Source organism: Lycorma delicatula, chromosome 11 (assembly GCF_047948215.1).
Source record: "Lycorma delicatula isolate Av1 chromosome 11, ASM4794821v1, whole genome shotgun sequence".
Classification (NCBI taxonomy): Eukaryota; Metazoa; Arthropoda; class Insecta; order Hemiptera; family Fulgoridae; genus Lycorma; species Lycorma delicatula.
Genome location: NC_134465.1, coordinates 57,306,103 through 57,329,675, shown reverse-complemented (window position 1 = coordinate 57,329,675; position 23,573 = coordinate 57,306,103). Strand labels below are relative to the sequence as shown.

Sequence of the window (23,573 nt, the reverse complement as noted above, 5' to 3'; positions counted from 1 at the left end):
GCTGTTTCTTTTAGGTTGTTGATTTGGGAAATTGCGTCCTCTTGTGATTTTGAGAGATGTGTAAGATCATTTGTGAAAGTAAGGCGATTGATTTTTAGATTTTGTTTCCAATTTTAACATTTTTGTCATTTTTTGTCTCTTTCCTAAAATTGGCTTGAATAAGATTAAGACAGTCCAACTTCATCTTTTGTTCCTGTTTTAATTTGGAATACATTGTTGATCTCAATTATTTATTAATTTATTAAATATTAATCAAATTGTTTTTATTATTGGTGTTAATACTGGCATCATTAATTCAAGTAAATTATTTTTTTTAGCTGTTAAATTATGTTTTTGCAAAACAAAATCCAAGATTTTATTATTAATACCAGTGCCTTTTTTATTTCATTTTTTTTTAAATTAATAAACTAATCTAAGCAGAAAATTTAAATAAGAGAACATCACCTTAATGATACATCCTTATTTTTATATTCATGTACATGTATATTCATGAGCAACAATGGGGGTTGCCTCCATCTTCATTATTTTTTTTTAAAATAATGTATTTTTTAAATTATCGAAATCTAGATAATAAAATAAAAGTTTAAAATTTAAAAAAAAAAGAGTTTTTTAATCTGTCAATAGCACATACCATAATAATATCTACTATCATTCTCTGCTAATTTAAACAGAATAAAAAAATTAAATTCTTTTTTAATATTTGACAATCCTATTATTCAAACTAAACATATTACGTAAATTAATATTTTTGATGACAAATAAAATTTTACTTATGAATTGGAAAATAATAATCGTAAAATTTATATGTTTAGAAATATAGGTAATCAACTGAATAATAACAATTACTGTACAGTAGGCTCTTGATAATCCGACATATATCGAGCAGCCCTGATGTCAGATTACAGGAATTTGTCGAATTACTGGAGTTATCCTAATTTCAATGGAATAACCAACAGAAAACGTTATGTACTTTCATATGCATTTATTAATTTGAATAACTGATAATTTAATTAAGAAAATAACAATAATATAGCTAACTACTTACTTAACAGAAAAATATTGGTTAATAATTTTATTGTGTTTTTTGGTTTAATGGACAGTTTAAAATTATTTTTTCGCAAACATTTTAATGTTAAAATATCGGCAGCTGCCACTTCATTTTCTTCAGCCCACTTGATGCACATGTTAAACGCACTCAAAGCACTTTTGTGACCTACGGTATTTGTTTATTTTCAATTGGTTTTCTTTGTTTTTGTATAATTGTATTAGAGAATGAGTTGGCCACAAAGTTTTCTTAGAGCACACTCTTCTTTTGGCAGGAATCTTTTCCTATGCTTTTGCAAGATCAATTATGATATTTTTCTAAATACTTTTACCACTTACATTATCTTTTACAAATTTTTCTATTTTTACTTGATTTTTTTACAAGTCGTTAATTGTTGCATGTCCAATTCCATGCAGTGAAGTTACAACACCAATTTTTTTACTTTTTTCATCCTTTTAAGAAAGAATTTCTGCTTTCTGAAATAAACTTAGCGTTATGTGCTTACATTTTTGTGGTTTCAACATTTTCAAAACTAAAAACAATGAAGTTTGAATACTGATACAGTAAAGTACAGAAAACTGGACACTTTACAATAAGGAAAACTAGACACGTTAAAACGAATACGACAACTGAACACAGCACACGATCAGGTGATACTGAGATGTATAGTAAGATACTATAAGAAGTTTAATACCATCTACCATCTGTAGACCCCAATACTGTACAAGTCATGGAATACAAGACTATTCCACATAACCATGGCCTAATCACTTAAAACATCATATAAACATTCGCTGTGGCATCTCTCTATTTTGTCAGTTTTGACGGCATGCATAAAAGTTGGAAGTAAAATTTAAAAAAATATAATGGCATTACACGAATTGTTTCAGCAGTTAGTCGAAAAGTGTTGGATTCCTTGGAGGTATCACACTAAAGAATGTTGGTTTATTGAGGGCTGACTGTATATAGGAAGAAATAAATAATTAAAATATTATATAGACTCTCCCCCTGTTGGTCACAAAATGTAAGAACATATCTTATATACTGTAGATAATACATATAAACCCAAAATAGTTTTTAAAAATCTGACTTTAAATATACTATGTAAACATATAACAAAATACTGTACAAAATGATTAAAAGAAATTTATTAATATTACACAAAAAATATATATATATATATATATATATATATAAATAAATTTAATGAATTCAATGGGACATCACTGAAAGTAAAAAAAAGATAAATATTTAAAGTATAAACACAACATTAAAACAAAAAAAAAGTTAATGAGAAAATATATATTTATGAGTTTCAGTATCACATTTAATCTAAAAACCAAATTAGAAAGTACTTGAGATGTATTGAAAGTGAAGTAATTAAAAATTTATGGAGATTTATTAAATGGAATATTTGTAAATTGAGTTGTTACCAGTTTGAATAAATTTATGAAGATAAAACCAGCCATTATTAATTTAAAACAAACTTTTCCAACATATATATAATTAAAAATAAAAATAACTATTTGTAAGTTTGTAGTCATACTTTGACGTGCTGTTTATAACAGTGTCAAACAACACTGTTATAAACAACATGATGAAGTTATACTGCTAAATTTAAAAGACATTCATCCCAAATGAAGAAGAATTGAAGTAGAGTAACTCTCCCAGTTTGCTCTTTCTGTTAACGAAACAATGTAAAAGACATATAAAAAGGTATGAATTCATCTACTAATAACTACTTATGTAGAATTCATTGTAGTTAATTTAATAAATAAAATATAATAATCTGTAATTCTGATTGGTACATAACAATATGTTATACTCTTTTCCATGTCAGGAATAGATAAATATGCTACACAATGGATAAAAAAAGGAATTGCCCGAGCATTTGTCTGACTGATCAATGGAAACCATAATAAAACCTTGATTAGAGCAGCATAAAAATATACACAACTATAAAATTAAAATAGTTATAAAGTCCAAATTAATTACTCAAATCTACATGTTGAATGGGTTGTTGAAAATAAAACATTTCTTTTAAACTGTTTTAATTAATTTTATTTTAAAAATGTATTGTGGAGTAGTATTGTTCTGTAAAAAAAAATTGTTTAGTTCATAAATATTAATGTAAGGATAAATTAACATTTTTAATTTTCTAAATATTGGTCTATATGATATTCATGCTTACATGAGTGCCAAGCTATGATTTGACAACCCATCTTTATATCTTGAAAACTCATAGTGATTTTCTTTTTTATGGAGACGCAAGAGATAAGCATAATAAATATTTAATACTGATATTGAGAAAATATCAGAATACTTAATTCATATCAAATAAGAAGACAGTAGTATATTTTATACATGGTATATTTTATATATATATATATTTATTTATTTATTCCGTTAATACCATTCCCTGGTATTTTTATCCTTTTTGTATAATCAGTACCATGAACATTACAGTGAGTCACTGTTTAATGACTCATCGTATGGTGAATCAGAAGTTATATTAATCTAACCCTAAACCTGCATACATAAGCTATTTATGGTTGGGAAGGAAAAGGAGGTGTTCAATAAAGTAACCTCTTCCTAATAAAAACTCCTTTTATTCTTTTAATTTTTTTATTTGCACAGGATGCAATATCATTTTTAATTACTCCATAAATTTGAGTCTTACATAATATGATGTCTTACATTATAATTACGAATGTCTAAGTATCTTTTAAAATCTATCTCTGTACAATTGTTTGTTACTTCTTAAATAAAAATAATAGTCATTAATTGTCGTGTTTAAAACATTGTTAATAGGGTTCTTATTTTTATATTCCTTATGTGTACCTAATGTTTTTTTTGTGACGTAAAACTTTAATTTAAATTTTATGAAGATGATCCAAAAACTATATTGAGTATCTGTCAGAGATTATATATCGGCAATAGTAAGTTGTGTAAATACACTGATGGAAATGTCTGCTGAGGCATTTACATCGATGACATCTTGACAGAGACCAAACTGATGACTGTGTTGTGTTATCAAGTTTAGAGGGTCTAAAAGACGACTTACGATAAAGCTCATTAGGGCTAGGAGGAATGGAGGGGATGGTGTGGCAACCCTGATCGTCACAAAGTGGGTCTTTCCTTAAGCAGGTCAGGATGTATTAAACTGTATTCATCAGTGATTTATCACCATTGAACCTAGATGTTTATCTTACAACAGAATTATTTAAGTTTATTTTTCTTTCAAATATAAAATATATGATGAATCTATGAAAGGTATAATGAACAATAAACACTTAAAAATTTCATCAATTTCATTACCTATTTTGATGATAATATTATTTTCTTATTCCCATGTCAACTGCTTTGATAATAATATTATTTTCTTATTTACTATATTTTCTTTTAAAAGTTATAAAACTGGTTTTATGTTTTATTTATTATTAAATTAGAGTGAATAAAATATTTAGTATACCTATGGAATTACCTTAATTATATTTTTATTACCACATTATATTCATTAGTAGTTTGTTCTAGTCATTAAAATTATAATTTAAAATTTTCTTTTCTATTAATGACCTTATCTAATATTTGTAAAATTCAAATCTTTCTAAAACTGAGTCTAAAATAGTCAAAAAAGCTGTTTCATTAGTCATTATGTAACTTAAAAAAAACAATACTTATATAATACAAAATTCACTGAAATGCTTTCAAATGAAGTTGTCCTCACATATCTATATAATATAAAATCTACTGTAAAGGAAGCGGTCTTCAGCCTGTTACTTTTCCTGCTGAATTACTGTAGACTTATTTTGATCTTCTCTTATAGGTAGCAACATTTGAAGATTATATGATCATTCTTACTATTGATAAAGATCCACGTGTTGTCTCAGAAAGGATCTAAGTCTTTTTAAATAATTACCAAAAGTGGTTAAATTAATGAAAAATTTGATCTCCTTTATAATAGATCTAGTCATTATACAAAGTCAAAAAGACACAATTTTTTGGACATAACATATTGATTTGATTTTATAATAAAATTTAGGTTAGCCATTGTGCATAGTCTGTTAATTTTTATATAGTAAAGTTAGTTGTGTTTAAAGATATTACCAGTTTGATCACACAATTGTCTCATTCTGTATTTATCTGTATAATTGCAGTAATTTTATTTTGACTAGTAAATTAATCTAAATTAATGAAAATTAAAAAAAAAATTAGTTGTTGAATTATATTTTAATTACTATTTTTATTTTTGAGATATATTTTCATTACCATTATTATTTATCTAAAATCATTTATCAATGGGCATCTGTTTCATTCGTTCTGCTATATTTAAATCTTAGTTACATATTGCTCAGTATTATTAAACAGATTGCAGCATCATAAATTATTAGAATTAAAATTAAATAAAAAGATATTGCTGAAATGGCTTACATGCATGTCAGACAAGCAAACGTTTTAAGTTGTTTTGTGAGTCTATATACTTCTACATACTATCCAATATTGAAAGTTAAACTTTTACCCTTTATGGGTAAAAGTTTAACATTTGCAGAGCTAATTAATTTAATAATGGAAAATGTAGAAGTTATACGAAGTTTGGTGGGTGGGTGGGGGCAGGGGACAGAGGTTAGAATAAATAAAATAAATAGTTAAATTGAGAATATTGCAAATATATTAATTAATATTAAAAGATTAATTAGTACTGATTAAAAAGGAATAGTGAAATCAAACCAGATGAATTTAAAAAAAAAAAATTAATTTAATTAAAAATGTGATTTTTGTGTTTTTTTATGTATTAGGTGCACATTAAATAAATAAATGTTTTATCTTATTAGTATTAATAATACATTATAAGCAAATCACCTCAGGAATAGGCAGGTAAGTTATTCCATGTATAAAAAAAACAAACTACCTCAGAATTTATCTAGATGGATGAAGAGGGAAATCTTGAAACTTTGATCAGAGGTTACAAAATACAAATTATTAATAAAACCGAAGTTTAAATCTATATTAACACTAAAAAATAGAAAATACAAAATAACAGAAATAGTAGTAAAAGAATCTATGTAGATATGTAAGAACAAAATAAGTGCAAAGTAAATAATAACTTAAAAGACGTTACTGAACAATTTTTGAGCACACTATTCTCATACATATTAAATAATTATACAGAAAATTCAGGTTTTTTTTTTATTTATCATTTAAAAATTCTCATTAACCAAGTAATATTTTTTATGTTGAGCATATTTTTTAAGATAATTATTTAGAAAGATGACGTGCATTCAAAAGTCTATAATCTTGATATATGTTGTTATGGTCATCGAGTTAATCATTAATAAACAAGAAAAAAGTGTTGCAGTGCCGTAGTTATTAAATTTTACTGCTTTTTGGTTGTAATAATAATGATGACTTTGTTTACTTTTTCTTAACTTATGAGAAGGGAATAAGAGTGAGTTATGGCACAAACATCAGTATTCAAATAACTATATTTTTATATACTCTTTTGTAATGGAAATGACTCAGTTATAGCATGAAAGAGCATCAACATGATGTTTTCACCCGAGTTACGTCCCTCATAAGTTATGTAGTACCCTTACCAAAACTTTTGTAATTCAGTACTATACAAGTGTAATGTATGTTATTATCGTCCTAAATAAATGATTAATTGATTATAATTTATTGTTATTATTAAATAATTAATTATTACAATAAATAATTGATTACACAATTATTGACTCAGCTTACCAATTGATCAATATAATATTTATAATATTTAAGGTTAATTAGATGAGGTTAGTGAGCGAAGCAAAGTTGATATTGTTATTTTTTTATAAACCTATTATTATTATAATTATTATTAGGTAGATTATTGAATGTGATAAAAAGATTATTATAAATTGTTTTTTGAAACTGATACAAAAATATTTATTTTTGGTGAGTTTGAAATAGATAATTATACTAAATTTTTTTATTGATGTTTGTTTTATTCCTGTAATTGGACTCAGTTGCAGAAATAAGTTGTGGTCTCAATTAAAATCATTAAGTTATGTTTGTTGATATCGTATGAAGTTCAGAAAATGTTTAATTTCAGTTTTATAATTTAATTGCGAATGTTTCATTGCAATCAATCTATCATAACTGAAGTCAGTTGGTAAAAATTTTAGTGAAGTATATTTAAGAACAGATAATAAACATTAGATGTGGAGTATACAAAAAAAGGAAAAAAACGTAATCAGAAGAGTATTAACATAATGTGAAAACATTACTCTTTTAGTTACAGGAATATGTCATTTTTAATTTCAAATTCTTCATAAGTCAAAAACTACAATAAAGTGACCCTTTTTTGTATATTTACATTCAGCTCGGTGAAAACAACGTATACCAAGATTATTGACTTTCAAATGTGCGCCATCTTTCTTAATAATTATTTTTGTACTTCCTTGTATGAAGTAAAGGAAGTATAGTGATCGCAAAAAATTTCGATTTTCAGATTTAATCGGAAATATCCATTTTGACCATGCCTGAATCCATTTTGACTATTTTCGGCGAGACATCTGTACATATGTATGTATCTCGCATAACTCAAGAATTATTATCCGTAGAATGTTGGAATTTTGGATTTAGGACTGCTGTAACATCTAGTTGTGCACCTCCCCTTATGATTGCAATCAACTGGACCAAAAGTGTTCCAAAAAGCTCAAAATCCAAAAGAAATTAGAGTTTGAACTTTTTCTTAACTGCATTAATAAGCCCTCACTGATAGCTTTTCAATGGTATATCATAAGTGATACTTATTTTCATTGATTCCAGAATTATAGCCAAATAAAATTTTAATTAATGAAATATTTGGATCTTACAAGGGGAAGGCACATCGGTTTGAAAAAGACTTCATCTCCTTTTTTTATTTTTATTTAAATATATTGATTTATTAATAATTATTAACTTCCGATTGTAAAAAAAAAATTATAATAAAAATAATTTATAATTCAATAACACCAATAAAAAAAAAAAAATATAAAAAAAAATCAGAAGTAATTAGTGAAATAAAATTTTATGTACTTTTCATTTTAATTCAAAAATTTTTACAAAGAAGAACAATTATTAATAAATCAATATATTTAAATTAAAAAAAAAAAAAGTTAAAAAATATATATATGAAGTCGGATTCCAACTGATGTGTGCATTATTACAGATCCACACGTTCTCACTTACACCACATAACTACTTGAGTGACGTGAAAGAAAATTAATATAAAATGCTGATATGGACACCACAAAAAAATGTGATGTCCACAACAATGCAATTGTGTAACTGTCCACTTTTTTAAAGAATCGGAGGATCGTATCTCACTTTCAGATGTAATAAGTTCAAATAAAATGCAGCAAAAAATGTGTATATGTAATTTAATAGGCGTACAAGAAAATCATGTTATGTCCACATCAGATTTTTTTATTTTATTTTTAATAGATTGGTGTGAAGTTTTTTTTTAAATCGTTTGCTAATTTATTTAAAATGTTAGCAGAAGCATAATAATTTCTTTTCTTGTATGTTGATATACTATGACGGATTTATGCTACAGTTAATATAAATTTTATACCAAAGGTACGATTGCAACTGGTACACTAAAGTGCTTGTGTGAAAATTCGATTGTAATAAATAAATAAAAAATTGAAATATTTAATTATAGAAATTAAAGGGGAGAGGAATTATGGCGTAAAGAACAATTTACTCTAGAAAAAACAAACAATTATTATTGATTAACACGTGAACTGACAGGTGAAAATCAGATTATAGCTGTCAAGGATTACTGCTGTATAAGCAAAATGTTTGCTGTCATGTAGTTCGTTTTACTTGTGTCACTAGCAGTCATTTGTTGCTTTTCACATTTAATACTTTTTTTATTTTCTCATATATTGTGATTAAAATAGTACTATTCTATCATGACCTCTAGAATAAAAAATGTTATATTTTAAATAACAGTTTAAAAAATATATTTTATTTATAATAATTAATTCATCATATAATTGACAAAATTAAAAAAAGGGATTGAATTATACAATTGGAAAATTACATAAATGAAGTTTTTTTTTATTATTAATCACATGACTTCTTGTATATTCACTTCTCGATTCTTACTCTGAATTAATCTTTTAATCAACATTTGTACATATTTTTACTTTTCAAGCAGTATTTTTATACTGTATAGCTACACAAACACAATGTAAAATATATGAAAATATGCTGTCAGATCAAAGATTGCATGTTCAGGTTTTGCAGATCTTGATGTTTCATGACTCCCTCTAGCTAGAAACACAGTTTTAGCAATGGAAAATTCCAGAAGGATGTACATGCATGAGTATATATGTTGGCTGATTTTTCAATTGGTATCTCTTGACTAAATGGACCAATATAGATGAGATTTGGCACAATGATTTCTGTTTATAGGATATTAATGCAATTTAATTTTAGTCACAATATTTTGAGGGTGCAGGAAGAAGCATTAAGCAGTTACAAGATTTAAAGTCTCATCTCAAAATTTTATTCAATGAATAGGATAATTTTTCACATAATTTAATATCCTTTAGTTAGTTAAGATATTTCGTATAGTGTTTGGTTTTATTTAAATTTAATAAATAAGTCAAAGAAAAAAAACCCCTTTTACCTTCTTCTGGACTCAAATCTCATTCTTATATTCTGATATTCAAAGTATTATTATTTAACATTCGAGAAACTTAATTTAAAAAATTTAGGATAAAAAAATATTATGAATAATTATATTTCAAAGGACCTTAGTTTATTCTCATTACTAGCCTCTAAGTTGTATTTCTGCACTTTTATCTGGTGGTTGTTTTTACCTTTATAATCTTGTCAATGGCTTTTTTCATATGAATGTCATTTTTCTTGGCCTTTTTTAAGTAAAATTTAAAAAAATGTAAAGTAAAATAAACTATAAAAATAATAAAACTGATCTTTTTTTTAATTTGGTGCTGTCTACAAAAAGCCAAATCTTTAAAAAAAATGAAAATATATTTTTTTGTATATCAGTTTTATTTTTATTTCTTTAAAGTGTTATGATATGTTAAGTGATATGTCTAGTTAAGTGATATGTCTAGTTTTAAAAAAGGTTATATTTCTGGTAACTTCTACTTAGATTTTTTTTTAATAAAATTCCAACAAACTTTAGTGACAGTCCTAAAGTGAAATTATAACTTACTAAATTACCAAGTTTTTCTTATACCATGAACTGCTACATAAATAATACATTATCAACATTGGCGGCTCACATATAGGCACTATAAAACTGCAACACCTCCTATTTTCACATGATATTATTGATAACATTTAATATAATGAGTCCTTTTTTCTTTAATTCTTTCTTTATAGTTGTAAAATATATAATCCTTAAACTTAATGTCAGTAGCCATCCCCCAGTTTATTGAAAAGTTACAAAAATCTTTGTATGGAACTGTGCGCTTCACAGTTCCAGCAGCATGGTGTTTGAGAGCTGTCACTCCGCACTAGAGAGCGCTGTCACTCCCGCAGTGCCGACCCTGGCATGCTGGTGGAATGTAGTTTTTTTTTTACTTTGCGTGTGTTGTGCTTAAAAATCATGTACCATATTCTTGAATGTGATAAAGCGTAGAATTATATTATTACCTGCTTCCAGCTATTCTATTTGATTCATTTTTTTGGTTCTTTTATTTTACAGAAAACTTCAACCTTGGTCTTGAAAAGGGCCAGAAAAAATTTTTTTGGTGCAGCACTCCCACTAATTTTAACTACAAGTCATCACTGATTATCAACATATGATTATCTGCCCTGAGGCAGGTGTCTTGCATCATATTCCATCTCCATTCTTCTCTGTTCCCAGCTAAATATTTGAATTTCTGATAGTTGCGATTCCTTTTAGAATTGTCTATAATTATTGCTTTTTTCTTTCCTCTCTTTCTTACATCTTCCATTGAACCCTTCTACCACTGTTTTAATCAATCCTTTACTTTTATAATACAGCCTAGCCATTTAACTTTCATTTTCTAGATTGTTGGATTACATTTTTATTTCTGTTCACTCTTCTCATTACTTCTTCACTATTTCTTATTTCCTTTTATTTCTGTTCACTCTTCTCATTACTTCTTCACTATTTTCTCTTGCTGATTTTATAATCTCCCATCTCCTTCATTCCACATTTCAAATGCTTCCAGCCTTTTCGTTTATCCCTTTTTCTTAGTGTTTGTGTTACTTCCTTACAGAATTATATCCCAAATATAAAACTTTTCAAGAATTTTCTTCAATCTTCATCTTATTGTTTTTTCTTCATCTTATTGCAAAATATATGTTTATTTGCATTAAACACTTCTTTAACTATTGTTATTTATGTTTTTATTTCATTTTTATGTTTCTAATCTTCTCTTAATATAGTACATGGTTATTTTTACTGTTTTACTCAATTCTTGTTTTTTTTTTTGTTTTTTTTTACATAAACATTCTCTTCAAATTTTTTTGTCTTTTATCCTTATTACTTTTGTTTTCTAACATTCATTTTCACGTATTCATAATAAATAATTATCAATTATTTATTTATAATTTTTTAATAAAATGAATACATAATTCATTTATTGAATTATTTATTTCATCAGGCTTGAAAATTATTAATTTTCAGGCCTTATTCTATAACAATGTCTTCTAATTTTGAGATCACCTGTTAATATCATGTACTTCATCTTCTAAGAATATCATTTGTCATCTGTGGACCTTTGCAATTTATCCTCCTTCCTTCTACATTGATCTCTTCATCATCTTAAACGTTCAAAGTGAGTGGTTTACTATTGTGACCATTGGTCATTATTTTTGTAGCCGATTACTGATATTGATACAATTCCTTAATTAATCTTACATTTTCTTTAATTTATCTTTTCATTTTACAGTTGACTTCTTATTTTTTCCATTAGTTTATCCCATGTGATACAATTAAATGTATTTCCATATTTATAAAACCTACAGTTATTGCTTTACCTCTGTCTTATATCTTTACCAGTAGTTCTTATTAGTCTGATTACATTTCTGTCCCCCTTACTTTCCTAAATACATTCTTCTATATCTCATTCAAATAATTTCACATCATATTTCTTTCATTTATTCTATTACTTTAAATTTTATTAATTTTTAAATAAAATTTGTCTCAGAACTTTTAAATACATCTAAATTTTTTCAATAACATTATGTATGTTGAAAATAACAGTGAACATATATTGAAATTAATTTATCAAAATATGTAACATTAAATTTTAAAAATAATTTTTATTATCAAAATTAATTCCATAAAGTTTGTCAATTAAGACTAAAATAAATTCCCAAAGTCTCAATGGAAAATATGTATTATAATTTATAATGTTACATAATAAACATTTTATTTTTATTGACAGGTTTGTATATGTTGAGAGCTCATTTTTATGGCGTTGGTGGCAAGAACAAGATGAAGAAATTAAAAAAAAAGTACGAGAACTTGTCATAGAAGGAAAACTTCAATTACTTCATGGTGGATGGTGTATGAGTGATGAAGCTACTCCACATTATTCTGCATTAATTGATCAAATGACTCTTGGATTAAAGTAATTTATATTTTCAGTTTTAAATATGTAAATGCATGTTTGATGAATTTTTTTCAAACCAACTAATCAGTTCCTAAGGACTCATTTTGAGAGCACTTTCATATTAGTTCAATAAAAAAAAAATTACTAATCTAGTACTAAATATTATGTTATATATGAAATTCATTCAACATGACAATTTTACAAAAATGCTGTAGTTGGCAACATTGATATATAAAAATATAATATTGCATTAGTCATATCTTAGAAAAATTAACCTCTTTCAAATATCAGTAAATAGTACTTATTAATATTTTTGCAATGTGGACACCGCTGCTTTATATTTTACATATGGCAAATAATATTTACTATTTGACTTAGGATGCATGAGATTTATTACAAAATTATTCATAGATACATCTTGAAAAAAATAACTTGCCTAACTATTCAGTGTACATCAGAGTTTAAATCTCCATCAAAGTGACTCCTCGCACAAGCCAGCAGCCTTCCATTGCTGAAAACCTTTTTCATAGTCCTCTTATGGAAAAATTACCAGCTGTGCTATTGTATTCACCATTAATTATGTTAAATCAGTACCCAGCTGTTAAATCAGTACCCTTTCAGTAACATCCTTAGTTGGGAAACTATAAATAATCATAAGGAGTCACGTCTGGTAAATAAGGAACCTGGCAATCCTACGGAATTCTGTGTCTGACTAAGAAATCCTAGATTAGATATGAGAAATGGATAGATGCATATCATGATGCAACTGTCATTTGCTACATTTTCACAATCTGGTCTGTTACATCGAACTGCATTACAAAGGCATTGTAGAACTTCAAGGGAGTATTGTTTGGCCTTGTAGTGTATGTTGTATATTAACCCATGGTTGGTTTTATTTAAAGAATATAAACATATTTAATATCCGTACCAAGTCCTCAGAAATTCAACACAGATATTTTCAATATAGCTTTCATAAAATAACTAAAAAATATATAATTCTTTTTTAAACTTAAAAAAAGTTTTTTTCATACTGTTGTAAAAAAAAAATTTACATAGTATGAGATCGGGATGCAACATTAAACCATTTTTGCTTAAAATATGTAGAATTGGAGTACTGAATTTATCACATAAATAAAAGAAGACAGACTAATGTATACATAAAAGAACAGAATTGGAAGCAAGGTAGTGTTATTGACTAGAAGTTCACAACTGAAAAAAATCTGCATTTAAAATTGACTAAATTGAACTACGAGGTCTGTTCAGAAAATAACCGAGCATATTTAATTATGCGCCAATGGAGAAATTTAGAGACACATTGTGTTCCACATACCTCCTCTGTAAGTACATGTTCTTGTATTGTTGATATCTCAATTGGTTTTCATGTTATTGTTATTTGAATGCGATGTGTTTAAGTGTTAGTAGTGATTTTTAAAATGTGCGATTTTCAGGAGCAACAATACAACATAAAATTTAGCGTGAAATTGGGGAAAACTTTCACAGAATGTTTCAACTTTTGAAAAGCTTACAGAGATGATACTTTGGGTCATACCAATTTTACGAATGGTTTTCAGGATTTCAACAGTGATTGTCAGTCAATTGAAGATGACCCTCGACCAAGAAGGCCTTTGACTTCAACTGATGAACCTACGTTCAGAAAATCAACAATCTGGTGCATGCAAATCACTGATTGACTGTTAGAGAACTTGCAGAAGAGATTGGATCATGCCATATTATTTTGATTGGAAAATTAATCGTGCATCAAGTTGTAGTAAAGTTTGTGATGACCGAACAGTAGAAAGAACATCAAGTGGACATTTGTCGGCCACTTCTTGAACAAGCCGATGACAATGAAACATTCATGCAAAGGATTATAACGGGTGACGAAAGCTGGATTTACATCAGCTACGACATCGAGACAAAAGTTCAGTCATCACAATGTGTAGCTAAAGGATCTCCACTCCCCAAAAAAGCACGTTAGTCTTGATCCAATGTCAAAATGTTGCTCTCTGTTCTTTATGATTTTTAATGGCATTGTGCATTTTGTATTTTTGCCTCAAGTTGAAACAGTAAATCGTGCATACTATCAAGGTGTTTTACAATGGTTATGTGAAAAGTTTTGCAGAAAGAGACCATAGTTGTGGCAAAAAACTCATGGTTTCTTCACCACGACAATGCACCCATACACTCAGCTTTGTCAATATGTCAATTTTGCATCAAAAATCAAATGTCTCCTCCCTCAGCTGCCCTACTCACCAGACCTAACTCGTTGCGAGTTTTTCTTATTTCTAAAATTAAAATCAGTGATAAAAGGATGCCATTTTGAGATTGTTGATGACATTAAAGCAAATTCGTCACGGACCTTAAAAGCCATTCAAATGAAGCTATGACTGCTTCACAAAGTGGAAACACTACTGGGAAAAGTGTGTGGTGTGAATAGAGAAAGGGAGTACTTTGAAGGGGACAAGGACCAGTAATCTATAAAATTAATAATAAAGATTAAAAAAATAAAGTTTGGTTATTTTCTAAACAGACCTCATAAAAGTTAAGTCACTAGATATTGGAGTGCCTCTAGGTATATTTAAATTAAGGTGTGGGTAATCTAAAGAAATAAATTAGAATATAAAGAGCATTTACAACTAGTAATTGGTCCTTTAACTTGAAAGTTGGTAGTATAAAATTAATTTATTATGATTATATCATTCAAAATTCATGACTGTGGAAGTTTATTATGTTTTAACTTCTGGACTAGAATTTATTAAAAATGATTTAATTAATTTTTTTCATTAGATTTTTGAATGAAACCTTTGGTGAATGTTCATTACCACGTGTTGCATGGCAAATTGATCCATTCGGTCATTCTAGTGAAGTCGCCCTTCAGTTTGCACAAATGGGCTATGATGGTTTATTTTTTGGAAGATTGGATTATGAAGATTATCATCGAAGGAAATATATGAAAACAATGGAAATGATTTGGCGACCTGATCCATCAATAGGTAATTATCATATTTAATATTTTTATTTTTTTTTAACATCAATTATTGTGCACTAAAATGAGACATACGATTGACAATACCATTACTCATCTTCAGGTTTTAATAGAATATTAAATTTCAGAAAGATTAAACTGTTAGTAAATTATCAGTGTTTAGTGTTGCCACAAAAGCATTTAAGATATCCCCTGTAATCTAAATTAACGTTATTAAAAATTGTCCATATAAATAACATATTTGTTTATAACTGTAAACATCTGTTAATCTAGATGTTTACATTGATGTTTTTTAAAAACTAAATTTTTTGTCTGATTTTGTATAAAAAAAATATATTCTAATACTATTTTTCTTTGCTGTTTTATTTTATTATTGTAAAATAAATGGTTTCCAATTAAAACCGTAAATCAACCCTAGACATTCATACATAATACAGGTGACACCATGTCTCCAACTAGCTTCTGACTAATAAAGTTGTTTATTATTGTAACAAAATTGTAGTAATTTTCTAATTGACAACTCAATAAATATTATTTTAGATTTCTGATGTTCAGGATGAAAATTATATAAAATTAGTAATCCAATGATAAACCAAACCAAATTTGTTTAATATAATTCTTTAAAAGATGCGTTCTTTAATTCTTTTGGTCACTTTTGCATGAATTTTCAATGATCAGAACTGTTGTTTTTTTCTTCTCTATCAGCTGATGTTATCAATGATTTTCTTGAGTTAAGAACACATATATTTAGAATGTGGTCAATTAGTATGTTTGATATCAACTAAATCTATTTGGTATACTGTTGTCTTGTGTTTTTATGTTTACTAAGCTGGCACAAAACAACGCGAGTGATTTTTAAGAAAGTGCACTTTTAAAATATGTATAAAATCAACGACCAGCAGTGTCATTGGTTTTTGCAATGACTTTCTCTTGTAAAACTACTTTTAAAAATATAAATCACGGAAATATCAGAATTATTGATTTTAGAAATTGGTCAATATAAATCATATTTACCAGCAAGCAGGCAAAATTCTGACAGCTCATTTTTATATTCTGAATTCTTGTTCTGATAATATTCAAATAGCCTCATAATGTAATATTGTATTTAAATGGGAGTATAAGTTGGTATAATAATTATTTAACAATGATGCAAAGCTTAGTAATTGATTCAGAGGTTTCAGAGTAAAATAATCTGGTTTTGTCTAACTTTAAACAAAATCTTCTTGATCGCTCCACAAAAATTTGTATTAACAAAATAATCCAAAAGTTTTACTCTTGTTACAATCAGTGAAAATACTACTTTTATTATTAGTGGGAATATTATCCATGTGGGTATCAATAGCTTATCCACCCTAAAATTGCATTACAGTAGTTTTAACAATGTCTAAAGTTGGTTATAATCCATCCAATGAATGATTTTTGTTGACTGCTTACTCATTATTTTCTAATTCTACATTGTAACTATCTTAGGATACAGATTAAATTGTATCATCTATGAAAAAAGTAACAGCGATTAGTGTGAAAATTTAAGCAGAATCATTTATAAACATTAACAAGAACAAGGGACTAAGGACACTATCTGGGGTATCACATATTTAAAACTTTGAAATTAGTACCTATATTTCATGGAAATATGAATTCTGTTATTGAAAGATGTGATTTTAACCATTTGCTTGTGATTGAAAAGGTTTGATTTTAACCTGTAATAAGTCACTCATTTGGTTCATTATTATTAGTTTTTTTTTCATTAGTATTTATATGCAATTAAGTTAGAAGCTTTTTTTTCAATTGCAAAAAATTGAAAAGATATTCTTTAAGCATGTTATTTTAAATATTTTTAAAAAAGTACTTTTTTTTCAGTAGAAACATTTTTCCTAAAACTATGCTGAAATTCTTTCAATGTATTATTATGTTTTTCAAGAAAATTTATGACTACTTTGTAATGTGTAATTTTTGTTATATAATTTACTAAAAGGATAGATGAAAAAGAAATTGGACTCTTAATTTTGTAAAAAAAAGTAAAAGAATTTTTCTTAAGTCAAGTGGGAGTTACTCCAATAGTAGAAAAATCATTGATTAAACTTTTAATTGGGCCAATATTAATACATTTGTTTTATTTTAAAGTAAAAAAATTAATCTCGTGTAAACTTCTTAAGTATTTCATTTTAATATTTAAAAATATAAATAAAATAATAATTTCTTGAGTATTAAATGGAAACAAAAAATCATCAATGAATTTATTGTTAATGAATATTCTATTTGAAGAGTTCCTGTTGTCGGAAATTTGTATATCAGGAAAAAATTATTTTTTCTGATAATAGACGATATGGAGACTTTTGTATTTTTTTAGTGAGGTGTTTTTCCACATTTATTTTAATATTTAGTTTTCCACATGATCTAACTTTTTATTATTGGATACATATTAAATTATTATTGTATAATAATCTTTTTGCATTATGAATTACATTTGAATAAATTCTTTTGTCATTTTTCAATAATTTTGAAAATCAGTAGAAAAATTAAACATGCACATTTTTTGGGGGGTTCCTTTGTACAGAGCTAGCCTACTTTACCATGGTGTATGGTTATTTTATAATTCCTTTAGTAACTCAATCATTTTTCTCATACATATGTTATCCCGTACTGAACTGAAGAAGTGTATACCAAGTAGAAATTATACTGTTTATATAATGTATTATTTCCGAACAGAAAATGGTTTATTAATTTGCTGCTCAGTCTTATGGCTATGACACTTGTAAAGCATTCAGAATCTCTTTTTCTAAAAGTAATATTATTTTCATATAGCAAGTTATGAACAGACTGAAGGTTGTAAGGTTGATATCACCTGGCTTTCTTAGGGTTTGGCATTCTGATTTATAGAGGTATATTTATCTTGATTAAGAAAGATAGGGAAATTCACTATTTCTCCTATTTTTCCTAATAAACCTGCTATAAATGATTGTTATTATAAAGACTAGTTTTGACATTTTGGGAATGACTTGTGTCTTCATCAGAGCTCATGTATTTTACTTTATGTGTGTGCACACGTGTGTGAACATACATACATACACCTTCTCTGTTCCATACTATAATTTTATGTTTTGATTATAGGTCCAGATGGAGATTTATTTACTGGTGTTCTCTATAATTTATATATGCCTCCAGATGGATTTTGTTTTGATACTTATTGCAGTGATGAACCTATTATGGATAATCCAAAACTCCATGGATATAATGTTAAAGATAGGGTAAATATAGAAATAAGTTTTTATATAATTTTTTTAAGTTTTAAAGTTATTTACATATACCTGATTTGTAATAAATAACCAAACCTTCAAACAAAGACCAAATTTTATTTTATAAAAATAATTAACAGAATAGAAGCTGATATTTAAAATTGAGGAGGTGCTAGGATTGCTTCATAAAAAAAACTTTTTGGAAAAGTTCAAGTGTCATCATCATCATCATCAACATCTGGTGTTCTGCCTGCCAACAGTTCACTAAATCCCTTATACTGCCACCATTCATTCATTTTTGAATCAAGCCTTCTCCTTCATCTTCTTGTAGTTTCCAATCATCACCTCATCTATTAATTTCATCCTTCTTTCATGCTTCCTTTTTTTTCTATTGACACTTCCAGTGCAGTTGTCAGGATTCCACTTTCTTTAATCACATGCCCTAACCAGTTTCCTTTTCTTTTATATACTTCTCCAAAGATCTCTTTCTTTTTTAAACCATTACTTCTTAATTTTATCCATTCATCTTACTTTCTCCATGATTTTCGATATCCACATTTCAAGAGATCTAATCCAGTTCATCATCATCCATGCTTCACTTTCATACAACAGACACTTCATATTGGTAAAGTGATATTGATTCGTTTCACCAATTGCATTACCATTAATTTATGTTTTTTTTTCTGTATAACGTTTTGAAAGGTTGCTAATGTAATGTTCATCTTTGGCAATATTGTATAATCATAAAGTTATTCTTATATCAATATATGATGCTGGTGGACCAGTATCATAAAAAAAATAGGGAAACACATAGCATTCAGTCTGATACTCAGACATCTTCTGTCCTGTATTTATTATAATGATACTAAAGAGCCAGTCATTTATTGTTACTTCAGTTATACTACTCATACAACTAGATATCTCATATATTTTTTGAAAACATATTATGAATAATATGCATGTAGGCAAGTTCTGTAATGTCGGCTGAAACTAATTATTTTATTATAAAAATTTACCATAGATAAATCGAAGTATTTTTAGGATATATATTTAGAGCAATGGATGTTATTATTACGATTATTCAACACTAAAAGTGGTCATCATAGTTAAAATTGTAATTTGCCCAATGGTGACCACCATTTGAATATGAGCTTAGTGCATGTTAAAGAAGAAAGCCAAGTATGAACCCAGGGCTTTCATATTTAGTTAATTATAAAATTAATGTGATTTTAGTTATTTGTTAGTAAATTAATTTAATAACATTTTTTTATTATAATTAATATTTCATGAATAACTTTTTTTCAGGTCAGTCAATTTGTAAAAGCCATAAGATTATGGTCTGAGTCTTATAAATCACCTCATGTCATGATTACTATGGGTGGTGATTTTAATTATCTAGTTGCATCATCATGGTTTAAAAACATGGACAAATTAATCAAGTAAAGTAAACAAAATAACAGTTTTTCTTCATTTTAATTATATATTAATAAAATATATTCATTTCATTAATTTTATAAGAAAATAATTTTTAACAAAATACATTCTTTAATAAATGTCTAGTGTTATGTTTCTCAAACTTTTAACCATTCCCTCAGTTTTCTTACAAATACTTGTAGCTTCACTATCTACATATGTATACATGTAGATACAGTCTTGCATGGACACTTGTTTATGTATAGTTTTTGAATGTAGGTATTTTAATTAAAAATTTGAATAAATAAAATAATTTTTAGTAATTTTCTATCATATTGGACACTGTGAAGCTACTCTGCTAATGATTGTTTTTAAACATACAATTCCCAGATATCCTGGAAGATTTCTATAAATTTTCTATAAATAAAAGCATTGATTAAATTTTTAAAGTAATCTGTAGACAATGGATGTAATTAGAAAGGATATAATTCTTTCTTTATAAAAATATGAGTTTAAATTTTCAAAAAGAATTTGAAATTTATAACTTTTAGTGTACTTTTCTTAAATGTTATATATATTGTTTTGCTTTTTCAGATACATTAACCAAAAATATAATGATATCAATGTATTATATTCAACGCCTGCTTGTTATTTAGAAGCGTTACATGCAGAAAATATTACATGGCCTGTTAAAGATAATGACGATTTTTTTCCATACGGTAGCGATGATCATTCCTACTGGACTGGTTATTTTACTTCAAGACCAAATTTAAAATATTTTGTGTATAAAGGAAATAATTTATTACAGGTATGGTCATTAAAAAAAACTTTATATATATTATATCTTAAGTTTTATCTTTATTCTAGTTCCAATGTTGGCATTATTGTTGTTTTAAAATCTTACTATTAATTCAAAATTTTTTAATCCTATAAAATCGTTTAATGTAAGTTCAGATTAATTATTTTCTAAAATCCGAATTGTTTACAAACAATTTTTTTCTGCATAATTAAATTATAAAACTTTGTTTATTTTTAATTTCTCATTTTCAGTCAAGGAGTTCTAATAAGAAAATTAATATAGAAAATTTGAGATATTTTATCAATATTATTACACAGATATCGTAGTACGTGGGAAGATTTAGTATATGTGGGAAGTAGTTCTATTTGGTACTGCTAATAGTACTATTGAGGGAAGATTGCACTATGATACGGTAGTACGGAAAGTACTTAATTACACTCAAGTATGCAATTCATTTTTGAAAAAAATTTCTGATTGAAAGTTTTTCATTTCAAAACTTTTAAGCTGTATATATATATCTATGATAAAATAATTCAAAAGCATTTAGTTCCCAGCTTCAGTTATTTTTTCAACAAAAAAAAAAAGCTTGTATCATAATAAATTTTAATGTTATTGATTTGAAATTATTTTTCTTTTGTTAAATATAAAAATAAAAAAATACTCATTTGATTTTTATCAAAATCATTTAATTTTAATTTTTGAAGCTCAATAAAATAAATCAATAACTAAAATTTTTAATATTAGTATTTTAATGCAATTTCATAAAATATTTTCAACTTTTTGAAAATTTGGGGCTCATGCATAAGGTAGCTTTTTGTAATGATTAAAATATTCACTGAAAATTGATTTTAAGTAAATTAAAATCAAAATTTAAAAAAAGGGTTTTTGATTTTTTTTTAAATTTGGGAGATCCCCATCAGGGGAAGGATATTAAATTATTTTAGTGACTTCTTGTTTAACAAAATACATTTTTAGCATTAAAAATTTGAATTTACGAAAAAAAAATTTCATTTTGGGGGCTCCCATATTCAAGAGAGAAAGTATTTTGGGTAAAATTAATTTTTAAGGAAAAAATCCCTAATAAATTAGGGATTTATAATTAGGGACGATAATAAATTAAAAAACAAACTTTTTAAAACTGTTTAAAAAATACAGCTACAGTCATAATTTTAAATAAACAAAGTAGCAATTTTCTAGGAAGTGGGTAAAAATTGTTGGCCAATTTTTTTTTTAAGAAATACTAAAAAAAAAATCAAAAATTAGTGTTTTTTTAATTTTAAATGCAATCAGTAATTTCTGAAATCGATTTAAATTTAAAATATTTATTTTTTTTTAAATTAAAAAAAAAAATTGTTACCACAGACCGCTGGATTGTGGCTGGGCAAAAAAATTTTTATTGTAATTTGAAGGCCTATTGATGTAGAAAATATAGATGTAAAAAATTCCCATTAACCCTTTTTCTGAAGTAAGACATAGTTAAAAAAGAAAAATATAATTATAGTCGTTTTTGGGGAGGGGGTAATTAAATAATAATTAAATAAAAACTTTTGGTAATTTGTGATCTCAATTAAAAAAAACTTTTGTATGAAGGTTTTTTTTACTAAGTGCTCCAGAAAAGATTTGAAATTTGATTTCAGCCAAAACGCCCCCACTCATTTTTTAATTTTTTGCAAAAATTTAATAATACATTCTTTTTAAAGATAGTATCTGTCTACCAAGTTTGAAGAACATTGGTCTAATGGGGTCCAGACTTATAAGAGGAAATACAGGATTACATGTGTGATACATGTTATCCTGTCTGTATTTGTTGTATTAGTTGTGATGTTTATCACAAACATCACAACACAAACATCCAGCTGACAAAAGTGATTTTTTGGACTTGGAAGCATTAGAATAAACAAATTTTTCATTGATTTTTTATACTTAATTCCATTTTTTTGTTAAAAAAAATTTAATGTGGCCTTAAAGCAGAAATCTTAAAAAAGACAAATATTTTTTTTTTAGGTTTCTTTTTGACTGATTTATATACTGTAACACTATAACTGTAGCAGTATTTAACGTTATAACCAGGAAAGTAAAAACTTATGTGTATTGTTTTTTCTTTCTGTTATCTTTGTAGATTATCTATTGTTATATTAACTATTGGATAATTATTTAAAGTTTTATTTTTTGCTTCTTTTACATAGGTTTGTAAACAACTGAGAGTAGCTCTTGGCAGTAATATATTAGAAGATGAAGAATTAGTGTTATCTAGAGCTATGGCTGATGCACAACATCATGACGCTGTATCTGGTACTGAAAAGCAACATGTTGCTGATGATTATGCATCTTATTTATACGAAGGTTTTGAAAATTGTAAAAAAATACTTACTGCTGCATACACGTTAGTATTTATTTATAATTGATAAAAACTTACTTTAGCATGTACTATGTACTTACATCTGGAAAGTAATTATATACTTGTTGAAGAATGGACTATTTTTAGATGATAAGTATTCAGTTAATG

At 26.6% G+C, this 23,573-nt stretch overlaps 1 protein-coding gene across 1 annotated transcript in view; it reads left to right on the top strand.

The window, feature by feature from the left end:
- The window catches only part of LOC142332377 (lysosomal alpha-mannosidase-like), a 183,337-nt gene that overhangs the window by 135,420 nt on the left and 24,344 nt on the right, over positions 1-23,573 (top strand). The window contains exons 4-9 of the mRNA XM_075378790.1: positions 12,466-12,651; positions 15,421-15,626; positions 18,731-18,867; positions 20,161-20,294; positions 20,863-21,076; positions 23,254-23,450. Coding sequence (XP_075234905.1) covers positions 12,466-12,651; positions 15,421-15,626; positions 18,731-18,867; positions 20,161-20,294; positions 20,863-21,076; positions 23,254-23,450 — 1,074 coding nt within the window. The remainder of the gene's footprint in view (positions 1-12,465; positions 12,652-15,420; positions 15,627-18,730; positions 18,868-20,160; positions 20,295-20,862; positions 21,077-23,253; positions 23,451-23,573) is intronic.